This window comes from Terrapene carolina, unplaced genomic scaffold (genome assembly GCF_002925995.2).
Source record: "Terrapene carolina triunguis isolate 2854851 unplaced genomic scaffold, T_m_triunguis-2.0 Scaffold111, whole genome shotgun sequence".
In the NCBI taxonomy this organism is placed as follows: Eukaryota; Metazoa; Chordata; order Testudines; family Emydidae; genus Terrapene; species Terrapene triunguis.
Genome location: NW_020664462.1, coordinates 10779100 through 10791462, shown reverse-complemented (window position 1 = coordinate 10791462; position 12363 = coordinate 10779100). Strand labels below are relative to the sequence as shown.

The 12363-nt window shown below is 40.9% G+C and overlaps 1 protein-coding gene across 2 annotated transcripts in view; it reads right to left on the bottom strand.

Annotated features, from left to right (window-relative positions):
• Positions 1 to 1662: 1662 nt before the first annotated feature.
• Positions 1663 to 12363, bottom strand: part of LOC112104513 (sodium channel protein type 5 subunit alpha-like) — an 83987-nt gene continuing 73286 nt past the window's right edge. For both annotated transcript variants that reach the window (XM_026652028.1, XM_026652027.1), the window contains exons 25-28: positions 8258 to 8395; positions 7494 to 7594; positions 5665 to 5935; positions 1663 to 3246 (exon numbers count right to left, since the gene is read on the bottom strand). In XM_026652028.1, the coding sequence (XP_026507813.1) occupies positions 2018 to 3246; positions 5665 to 5935; positions 7494 to 7594; positions 8258 to 8395 (1739 nt within the window). In that variant the 3' untranslated portion in view covers positions 1663 to 2017. The remainder of the gene's footprint in view (positions 3247 to 5664; positions 5936 to 7493; positions 7595 to 8257; positions 8396 to 12363) is intronic.

Genomic DNA, 12363 nt, shown 5'->3' with positions numbered 1-12363 from the left:
TAGGCTTTATCCATGGATGGAGATGCATCGTGCTTACTGGTGAATAGCCTAGCAGAATGATTCCCAACAAATGGGCAAGTGCAATTCATTTTGCATCACCACCTGGTTTTTGCTGGGTCGCAAATAGGATTTTTTAAAATTGTGTAATAACAAAAACTACATCAAAAGGAAGTATTTTAGTCATTTCTCCAGATCTTCAGCTGGTACAAATCAGCATAGCTTAATTGATTTCCATGGTGCAGCGTCACTGACATCAATGACACTATGCTGATTCACACCAACAAAGGATATCATCCATTGTGTCTAGCTTCAAATTATAGGAAGAAAATAATAGTATGGGCCCAAAACTCCATAGTGAGAGACCCTGTGGATTAGGGGAAGCAGGGGAAACACAACACAGAGAAAGAAAGTTAAAAGGCATTATAATTATTATTTATTATTTCTTGTACTCAAATAGTACCTAGAAGCTCCAGCTCAGATTGCAGCCCCCTTATGCAAGACACTATAGATATGCACAGTAAGATAGTCCCTAGCCAGAGAGTTCATAATCTAAATAGAGAGACAGACAAAAGTGAGGGAGGAGGAGAAAGGAATAATAATAATTATTATTCCCATTTCCTAGGTGGGGCACTGAGTGAAAGAGAGATTAAGGGTATGTCTACACTGCAATCAGTGTGACTTGCATGTGGTCACGTGGGAAGTCTGTAGCCAAGCAAGAAACTGAACCCAGATTAGAGTCCTAGTCTAGTGCTTCAGCCATAAGGCCAAGCTTCCTCTCAGTCTGAAATAACTGTGGTGAAGAAAAGAAAGCTGTCTCCCTCATGGACCAACCACCCTTGATAATCGCATAAATCTTGCAACTTAAAAAAAAAAAAAAAAAAAAACCACTTATCTTGAAAACTGACCTGCATATAAAAATGAGTGATATTTAAACAAATGGAGGGGAAATAAGGGGCTTGGCAATGTTGCAGCTATGACTACCTGAAAATATGACCCAAAGGAAGACAAATCAGCCACTGAAAAATGAAATGGTTCATACTGAGAGTTTGAACACATATTATTGGATATATATATATTTACATGCATGGGAAAAGAGACTGAACCCAGGTCCAGGAGTAGAGGCCTTTGTGGGATTTTTGTGAGAGCATGATGCCAACAAGAATAGCAAAGACCTTAAGAAAGAAAACATGGTTAACATAACAAGGCCAATGCCATAACTACAAAGGGAAAAGATTCAGGTTTGTTTAAAAACAAAAGAAAGTTCTTACTCAGTTCATTACTGTTTCGGAATGTTAAATGTTATATTTATTATTTCATTATACTGCAGTAACATGACTACAATAGTATATACACCATGGCTATTCTGTTTAAATTCATCGTATTGGAGGAGTTCCAGTACAATATGTCATATCCATGAGTCATGCAATGATTATGCTTGTGATATGTGAAACACAGGATTGAACAGATTGTGAGCCATAAATCTACCGGGTTTATAATCAAAATGTTAATTAGGAATGAATTAAGACTACATTTCAACCCCCTCCCTACTTCCAAAACCCCCAAACCTTAAACTTTCTCCCAGCCCACCCTTTACCCCAGGCAGATATTTATTTCCAGACGACACCATGAAATTTATCTTCCTTGAACTTGCGCCCCAACAAAGCAAACCAATCTAAAGTAGTAAATGTCTGGTTAGCAGAAGTAAGTGGAATACAGCTCTATCAACACTATGTCTGGGCCACAGTAACCACATACTAAGGATTCTGCCTTAACTTGGTACTGCCACTGATATAACGGCTGTAACCATACACAAATTCTTCCTGTTCATATATAAATATAAACATTAAGCAAAGTTGAATGTAGCAGGGTCAACATACCTTACCAACTTCTGCAGTTAAGGGTAAAAACACCACTGTTTCTTTTGCAACTAATGTTTAATAAGAAGGCTGCTTCAATTGCTGCATATTTACATCATTACATGCTGGGAACAATATTTTAAAGCATTCTTAACAAAAATTTAAACAATGGATTCCTCGTCTCTCTCTGCAGATAATGGACGATCGGTAGGTTCAACACTTTGAGGAGAGTCTGCCATCTTCACCTCAAGGTGCTCATTAGTGGTCCCAGTGACACTGTCATAGGATGGAGGGAAAGATGTTGAGGACACAGTTTCTGACTTGTCTAAATTTCTACCATAATTTTCATTCACCATGAATGCAATGAGGCCTTCTTTCTCTGGAGCATCTTCAAGGATGTCACCATCACAGGTTCTATGACGGTATAAAAAAGAGGCCTGCTTCATGGAACGTTGCATCAAATGACTCCTGTAAACCCTCTGGATAATAATGGCAGAAACTTCCTCTTGTTTGTGTCTGATTGTGGTTGTGATTGGTTCATAAGAAAGCTTGGATGGATTGGCAGCCATAAACTTTTCCTCCATCTGTACTTTTAGAGTATCCATCTCCCCAGATTCTCCTAGCACCCGTTTAGTGAAAGCAAACAAAATATCCAAACAGTGGATCCTATCTCCACTGACCAAGGGAAGGTCCATTGCTATGAGCTCAATTTTGTTTGGTTTGGCTACACGTAAAGGTTCTGCCAGAGCATCTGCAAAGTCTGAAAGTGCCGAATACCCAATAAACTGAGTTGCCTCAGGATCAAATTTCTCCCAGACTTCATAAAACATATCAAAGTCATCTTCACTTAGAGGATCTGTACTTTCCTCAGTGGCAACATTGAAGTTCTCTAAAATAACAGCTATATACATGTTTACAACAATGAGAAATGATATAATGATGTAACTTACAAAGAAAATAATACCCACAACAGGTTTACCACATTCTCCCACAACATCTTTTGTCTTTGGATCACAAGACGGAGGTCCAGTGTTTAAAATAGGACTGAGAAGACCATCCCAGCCAGCAGATGTTGTGATTTGGAAGAGACAGAGCATGCTGTTAGCAAAGGTTTGGAAGTTGAACATGTTATCAATCCCACTCTCCCACTTAACATAAGCAAAGTTAGCCATGCCAAAAATGGCGTAAATAAACATGACCAGAAAAAGTAAGAGGCCAATGTTGAACAGAGCAGGAAGGGACATCATTAAGGCAAAAAGGAGAGTTCTAATTCCTTTCGCAGCTCGGATGAGTCTTAGTATTCGTCCAATTCGAGCCAAGCGAATGACTCTGAAGAGTGTAGGTGGGAAAAGATATTCCAATACTTTAACAATGTTAGAGAGCACATTGCCTAAAAAACAGAAATGAATAATCAGTTAGAATTTCTAATTTTTGCTAATTATTAACTGAAAGAAATAATAGTATCAGTAAAAATGTGCTAGCACTGATGGATCTTGATTCTTAAAGGAAAAGGTACACATTTTAAAAAAGTTAAATGGCTTATCTGTAAAAATTTTGAAATTAAAACAATAACAGACCCTGATGGACAATATTTTTCAAGCATTGGAGTACTATGTATGTTGCGCCCCTAAAATCTGTATATGAACTATTGCACATGGAAAACATACAAGTAGGTGTTTTATGTGCAGCATTTTGCACCACCACTGGTACATGTGTATTTTTTGTAGGGGCAGGTTATGTACGTGTATTTTAACATTTGGCTCTAAATGTTGAAAAAACAAAGCTCATATAAAAAAAACAAAACAGGACACCAGAGTCATAGGTATTCCGGGTCTTAGATACTGTGGTGATGAGGGCCAAATAAACCAGACAGAGAAAAAGAGAGAGTAAACAACAGTGTAATCCATGCTAACAATGAGGCTTTTGGTCCCTTTCTAGTGGCATGATCCAGGGGTCCAAGGGTCAGTCACTGCAGATGACCAGTCCAGAGGTGGTGTTACACAAGGAAAGACTAAATTCGTTCAGGGCTTCCCAAAGTGTCCCATTGCAGCCCCAACTAGACTTATATGACAACAGAAAAAAAGGTAATCTTCCAGACATCAGCTGGTCAAGGCTTGATGTAAATTTTTATACTCTTTTTTTACCCCCCCATAATTTCTCTCTCTTGCTCTCCCTTTAGGTCTATTTATTTTTGCTATTTTCTAGGAACTCCTTGTGGCAAGGAGCACTATAGAGAAATACTTCTCTTTTAAGGGAGATTTTTCCTTAAATCTCTAATCTTTATGGGGACCCACTTCTTTGCTCCCTGTTTTTCACCACTGTCATCAAAGTGGAATCAGTAACAGGTTTGGATACATTTCTCTCAATACTCATACTGCCACACTAAATGGGGCTAATTATGTGGAGAGCAGATATTTTCCTTCCCTATATACCTTCTATCACTTTTGACTGTATTTGCTTTAGAAGTAGTTAAATTAGCAGAACAGAAATTTTATTCCAGCTCTTCACTCCATTTCTGCATTAAACTCAACATATATGGGCCTGATTCTCCTCTCTGTTACTCTAGTACAGTGATGGGCAACCTGCAGCCCACGGAGCACACGCGGCCCATCAGGGTAATCCACTGGCGGGCCACCAGACCATTTGTTTACACTTGCACAGCTGCCCACAGATCCTATTAGCCAGGAACGGCGAACCGCAGCCACTGGGAGCTGCGGGCGACCGTGCAAGTGTAAACAAATGGTCTGGCGGCTCGCCAGTGGCTTACCCTGATAGTCCATGTGCACGCCGCAGGCCGCAGGTTGCCCACCACTGCTCTAGTATTAATCCATTGACTTCAGTTGAGGGACTCCTGATTTCCACCAGTGTGAGAGGAGAATCAAGATAACTTTAGTCTAAATTAGACTGTCAAATAAAATGATACACTAATAACAATATACTACAGGCATGATGACAAAATCAATGAGTTTGATGATGACATGAGGATTTTTCCATATAAAAAGATTGCTCTAACAAGAGAATTGCCAAAGATAATGTGCTTGTTCACAAGAACTGTTGGAAAATTGTATGACATATACAAATATTTATATTTTGGATATTCCCATATCTATTGTTATTCAGGATTTATCAATTAAAGTTGCTATATTTTAATTTCAATTTTTGAAACGGAGTCTCCTTTACAATGTGAATGTATTGTATATGCTTTAAAAATTGGCAAAATATTTCTTCATGAACCAAAATTATTACAGGTCATGATATCATATGATAAAAGATTATACAATCATTGAAGTCTGAAAAAAATAATCTGAATTTTAGTAAAAATTAAAATGTTTCACATCCCTAAAATAACCCCTAATTAACACAGAAAATTATTAACTTTATCATCTGAATTCTCTTTTCAGTGTTATGAGACCAAAGTATAATACTTATTATAACCTGGTGCATTATATTTACAACTTTTCAAACAGTAAGAGAAAAAACACTATTAGAGATTGTATACAATGTATCCTTCCACTATAAAAAGTAGTTCCTTTTAAAAGATAAGATAAAACAATAGGAAAAGTTTATAAATTCCTGTTCTGTGCTACTTTGAATATGTGTGTTGGTATTTATTCTTCTGACCTTTCTTTTCTTTCTCTCTTTTTTTAAAAAAAAATCTGTTTTGGCTACTTTCCCCAACACTTTGTTTCTAACATCCTGGGTCCCATTTCAGCAACAGTTTGTGGCCAAGTAGCCAATTGCAACTCACTTTATTTTATGAAAACTAAATTTGGGATAGTGAAGAAAATGTTTGTGTATTTTTACCTACCAACAATGGACACGATGACAACACTTAAATCAAAAATGTTCCAGCCATTGGTGAAGTAGTAGTGTCTTAGGGCCAATAATTTCATGATGCATTCTACAGTAAAGATGACAACAAAGAGTGTGTTGATTTTGTTAAGAATGTTAGTCTTCTCTGGACTTTGATCATCAGTTTCTATCATCATACTGATCATGTTAAGGCAGATGAGAATCATGATGATAACATCAAAGGCTTGGCTTGTTACGATGTCAAATAAAAACCCTTGGTATTTGTTCTGTAGGATAAAAAAAAAAGTATTTAGTATTCATTATGAGAATGTAGGCATGCATAGAATAATAGAAATGTAGAGCTGGAAGGGACCTCAAGAAGTCATCCAGTCCATCCCCCTGCACTGAGGCAGGACCAAGTATACCTAAACCATCCCTGACAGATGTTTGTCTAACCTGTTATTAAAAATCTCCAATGACGGGGATTCCACAACCTCCCTTGGTAACATATTCCAAAACTTAACTAGACTGATAGTTAAAAAGTTTTTTCTAATATTGCACCTAAATCTCCCTTGCTTCATATTAAGTTGTTTATTTCTTGTCTGCCTACTGTGGACATTGAGAACATTTGATCACAGTCCTGTTTATAAGAGCCCTTAACATATTTGAAAACTGTTATCAGGTCCCACCTCACTCTTTTCTCAAGACTAAACATGCCCAGTTTTTTTTAACCTTTCCCCATAGGTCAGTTTTCGAAACCTTTAATCATTTTTGTTGCTCTCCTCCAGACTCCAGTTTATTCACATCTTTCTTAAAGTATGGCATCCATACCTGGACACAACACTTCAGCTGAGGCCTCACAAGTGCCAAGCAAAGCAAAACAATATAACCCAAATATTATCCTTTTTCACAAACAGCATCACACTATTGGTTCATGTTCAATTTGTGATCCATTGTCATCCCCAGACCCTTTTCTGCAGCTCTACTGCCTAGCCAGTTATTCCCCATTTTGTATTTGTGCATTTCATTTTTCTTTCCTAGGTGTAGTACTTTGCACTTTTACTTACTGAATTTCACTGTGTTGATTTCAGAACACTTGTCTAATTTATTAAGGTATTTTTGAATTTTATTCCTGTCCGCCAAAGTACTTGCAATCCCACCCAGATTGTTATCATCTGCAAATTTTATAAGTGCTCTCCACTCCATTATTCAAGTCATTAATGAAAATGTTGAATAGTACCAGACACAGGACAGATCCTTCTGGGATCCCACCAGATACATCCAATTTGACAGGGAACCATTGATAACCACTCTTAGGGTATGGTTTTTCAACCAGTTTTGCACCCACTTTCTAGTAATTCCACATTTCCCAAGTTTGCTTATTAGAACGTCATGTGGGACTGTATCAAAAGCCTTACTAAAATCAAGAAATCACATCTCCTATTTCCCACAGATCCCCAATCATCCCTAGTAACCATGTAAAATAAATGTATATACTCACTAGTGGATAGCTCCAATCTTTATATGTTACAATGTTATTTAATTTCATAACAGGTAGATTATATATTTATATCAGAGTATACAAATCCTGAAGGATAATCTGTTTCAGGATAAATATACAAAACAGTATTTCTGCATTGACCTTCATAAACATTTAGTCTGTATAATCTTTATAATCAATGACAATTTCTTGGTGCAGAGTTAAGACTATGAACACTGTACACTAATGGAAAGAAACAGGTATATTGTATATATAGTAGTTTTTTTTCAGTGGATTAAGTGAATTTTACTATGTATTTTCACTGATTAGAGATATTTTAGTTGGAAGAACTCAGGTGGTCTCACCAATGGCCTTGGGATAGGTTTTTGGGGTTTCTTGGATCCCAGTTTTTTCATTGCATTATAATATTTTCTCTGTTCTTCTGTCATAAAGATGTCTTGTCCACCTAAGTATATGGAGACAATGCTACTGTTATTTTTGATGAGAAAGAAACATTACTGCCATGCAAGCATCTAAATTATTGGAATCCAATGTTTCTCTTTTTCTTCTAGCCTTTCATCTCTTGCTAACCCTTCTCCCAGTACCTTATTAGGCCCAAAACAGTGCAGCAAGTTAACAAGATCTCCCAGAGCAGTAGTTCTGTGGTGACACTCTAGTGGCTCGGAAAGCAAGAAAATGTTTAGGTTGCTAAGAGCCCAGGCATCTGAGGGAAGGAGCAACTTTCTCCCTGCCCCTCCAACTCATCTTGCTGCTTCCTCCATCTAAGGCCCACTGCCCAATCCCAGAGCTGCTCTCAGACCCTGTCCCACAGTGCTCAGCTCCAGGGCAGGGGAAGTAGTATTCATGGAACCATGTAGCTGGCTTCATAGACTCTTATGAATCAGCGCAGGCCCAAGAGCCAAGAGTTACATGGCTAGGATATAGGGGAATGGTATGGAGAAGGGGAAGCATTTCACTTGTAATGCTGCCTCTATTAAATTCAGTATTGATGCTGCTTCATGTAATAAATGTATATAGATATTTCAGAGCTTCAGTGTACTGCTGGCATGCTCTAGTTTGAAGAAAACACAAGGAATATATCAGGGGCCTGGGAACATATCCAGTGTACTTATCTTTTTCTTTTGTTGGTTAAAATTGTCAATAATGACACCGACAAAGAGATTCAGTGTGAAGAAAGATCCAAAGATTATGAAAACCACAAAATAGAGGTACATGTACAGATTATATTCCTTCTTTGGCTGTTCTTCTTTCTGCAAAAATGATAACCAAGATGAAAAATGACTGAGAATAGTATGGCCCTGGTACTGGAATGAGTTCTGTATAGGTGCAGGGGTCCTCCCGCACAGAGATCCTTGCAGGATATCCAATTTGCTTCATCACTAGAAATGCAGAAAAAAAACCTGTCTGTAATGCACAAGAATAAGGGATTATCTACCCAGGAGTTAGTACACAGCAAACTAGGGTGGGAATCTACAGTGCACCTGCTTGCCGCAGCTAAGCCACACACTGGGACTTTCACTCTGCTGTAGCAGTAAACACATGGTGAACTATGTGCAGTAAGCTGCTACACTCTAGTTTCACACCCTGGCTTGCTGTGCACTAACTCACTGTAGACACGCCATAGGTCTTGCATTTCTGTGGTGGTGGGGGAGAAAGGGAAGCAGAGACTAAATTTGTAGTGTGATTAAAGTTAAATCCAACGAGGCCACAGACAATGCGGATGACAATTTAAACAAGGAACAATGTTTCACCTAGAATTTGATTATCCTTCCTGATAAGCTGAAAATACCTTCTGAAAATATGCCAAATTCTCTGTTGGCATGTTTCCATTGAAATAATTGGGCAGAGAATTTGGCCCAAGGTCTAGTATAACTATTTGTTGTTTTGATTTCCTTTGCAATCTTTGTTAAGATTATTCTGTGCAGAACAGATTCCTGTAATTGGCATTGATATTGATTAAAATTATGCTCAGAAACCTGTAGGGCAAAATCTCCCATTCCACTAATTGAAGACTAAGAAATTAGAAGATTGAATTTAGGGTTTTTTGTACTTCAATATTCACACAAGGACACAAGATAATGTTTCTCTTTTTATGCATTTGTTTAAAATATTATCCATGATAACTAAATATATGCCTGAATCAACTCTCACTGAGGTCAATGGAGTCATTACTGAGTACAGTGAGAGTTGAATCAGACTTTCTTGGCATGATTTTCAAAGGTGGGCAGCAGGTTAAAACAAATAAAAGGAAGTAGTTTTTCACACAGCGCACAGTCAACTTGTGGAACTCCTTGCCTGATGAGGTTGTGAAGGCTAGGACTATAACAGGGTTTAAAAGAGAACTGGATAAATTCATGGAGGTTAAGTCCATTAATGGCTATTAGCCAGGATGGGTAAGGAATGGTGTCCCTAGCCTCTGTTTGTCAGATGGTGGTGATGGACGGCAGGAGAGAGATCACTTACCTGTTAGATCATTATCTGTTAGGTTCACTCCCTCTGGGGCACCTGGCATTGGCCCCTGTCGGTAGACAGGATACTGGGCTGGATGGACCTTTGGTCTGACCCAGTACAGCCATTCTTATGTTCTTATGTTAATAAACAGTTTTCACTGAGGTCAGTAGGATCTGTTGAGTACTCAATACTTGAAAATCAGGCCACTTAATGAGGAGCCTAAACTTCAAATTCTCCTGCTTTTGAAAATCTTGGCCTAGATGTTTTCGTACACACAAATGATACAGTGTGGAATAAGCAAAAGAATATTTCTCATTAACCACCTGTGTCAATATGATGAAAATCTTAATGTGTACTATCTGGCCAGTTGATATGTATTCTATAATCCATTTTGAAAGTATATTAAGTTCATTGCGAATTGACTTAGGCCTTGGCTACACTTGCGAGTTACAGCGCTGTAACTCACTCCCCATCCACACTGGCAAGGCATTTGCAGCGCTGTATCTCCGTGGTTGCAGCGCTGCATGTACTCCATCTCTCTGAGAGGAATAGCGAGTATTGCACTGCCGCTGCAGCGCTGCGGCGCCAGTGTGGCCGCCCAATGCACTGTGAATGGCCTCCAGAATTATTCGGCAGTATCCCACAATGCCTGTTCTAGCCACTCTGGTCATCAGTTCAAACTCTACTGCCCTGGCCTCAGGTAACCAACCATGTGACCCACCCTTTACATTCCCCGGGAATTTTAAAAATCCCCTTCCTGTTTGCTCAGCCCGGCGTGGTGTGGAGTGCTATCAGCGAATCTTTCCAGGTGACCATGCCTCCATGTGCCAAGCGAGCCCCATCATGGAGCAATGGCGAGTTGCTGGACCTCATCAGTGTTTGGGGGGAGGAAGCTGTACAATCCCAGCTGCGCTCCAGCTGTAGGAATTACAATACCTTCGGGAAAGTATCAAAGGACATGATGGAAAGGGGCCATGACCGGGACGCCCTGCAGTGCAGGATTAAAGTGAAGGAGCTGCAGAGTGCCTACCGCAAAGCCCGCAACGCAAACGGCCGCTCGGGTGCTCCCCCCGCGACCTGCCAATTCTACAAAGAGCTGGATGCGATACTTGGGGTTAACCCCACCTCCACTCCGAGCACCACCATGGACACTTCAGAGCCTGTGGGGGCGGGGGGAAGGAGGAGGAGGAAGAGGAGGAAAAAAACGGGAGTGATGGTGGTGGGCCGGATGGAGACATCCCGGAATCCCTGGCGCCATGCAGCCAGCAGCTCTTCTCGAGCCAGGAGGAAGGTAGCCAGTCGCAGCGGCTGGTACTTGGTGGAGGACAAACAGAAGAGCAGGTTCCCGGTAAACAGGTTTTTTTTCCAGGAAGGAATTTTTTCGGTGCGGGCTCTTTGGGAGAGGAGGGTTAGGCATGCATGCCTAGATGCGGAATAGTGCATTGATGTGGTTTATCACATCGCGGTAATCGGCCTCGGTAATCTCCTCGAATGTCTCATCCAGAACGTGTGCAATGCGCTTACGCAGGTTTATTGGGAGAGCCACCGTGGTCCTTTTCCCAGCCAGGCTAACGTGTCCGCGCCACTGTGTCGTGAGGGGACCATTGCTAAACACAGGCAAGCTGCATATGGGCCAGGGCGGAAGCCGCATTGCAGTAGAAGACCCTCCCTTGCTTCCCAGGTCACCCTCAGCAGCAAGATATCGTCCAGGACGAACTCCTGTGGAAAATGTTGGGACAGTGTTCAGTGTAGGTCCCCCCTGAAGCTGTTGGCTCCCCCCAAGGCACAGAAACCCAGAGGACAGTGCAGCCCTGAAACAATCAGTCCCCCTTACTCACCATTTTGAGGCTCCCGTGGGATGTGTGTGCTCTGTTTCGGATGGGAAAATTATGCTATTGTGTAGACCCTGTGTGTTTTCTTCTCCTTAAGTACGGGGGGAATCATTACTCTGTCTGGTATAAACAATGCTGCCTCTGTTAAATGTTGCATTTTGCCTATACAGCTGCATCAACCTTGAGACCTCAGCTGTCCCTCTTATCGCCTGCTGAGAGACTGCAAAGACTCAGGAAGAGACCGCGAAAAAGCAAAGAAGACATGCTGCAAGAAGTGATGCGGCAATCTATTAAAGACAATGAGAAAGCACAGAACTGGAGGGAGAGAGAAAGCAGGATCCGCCAGGAAAATGCAGCGCACCGGCGGCAAAGCACCGCGCACCGGCAGCAAAGCACTGATAGGCTCATAAGCATCCTGGAGCGCCAAGCAGACACTATCCAGGAGCTGGTAGCCATGCAGAAAGAGGAGCAGTACCGCAAACGCCATCCCCCCCTACAGCCCTTGTCCCAAAACTCTTTCCGTTGTGCCCTACTGTCACCTCCAACCCACTTTCCCCAACTTCCGTGTTCTTCACGCCACCCGCTGCCTCCAACACCAGTATCTTCACCACCCAGCCCTGAAAACCATGACCCTTACCCTCTGCACTCAACCCCCATCACCATGCAGTATAGCTGTCCTGAAGTGCAGCACTCACTGCACACCACACCAGACAGGACATACGCGAATCTGTGATTGTACTGTTCCCCACTCCACCCCCTTGTTTCTTTTCAATAAATGGATTTTTTGGCTTTGAAAACATTCTTTATTATTGCATAAAGTAAAAGACTCCTTAGCCCAGGAAATAAACAGGCACTGCAAGTCTGCTTGTCTGCTTAGCAAACACTGATTCCTAAAGATTGGAACTACTGCACTTCACTCCCGTACAGGGCA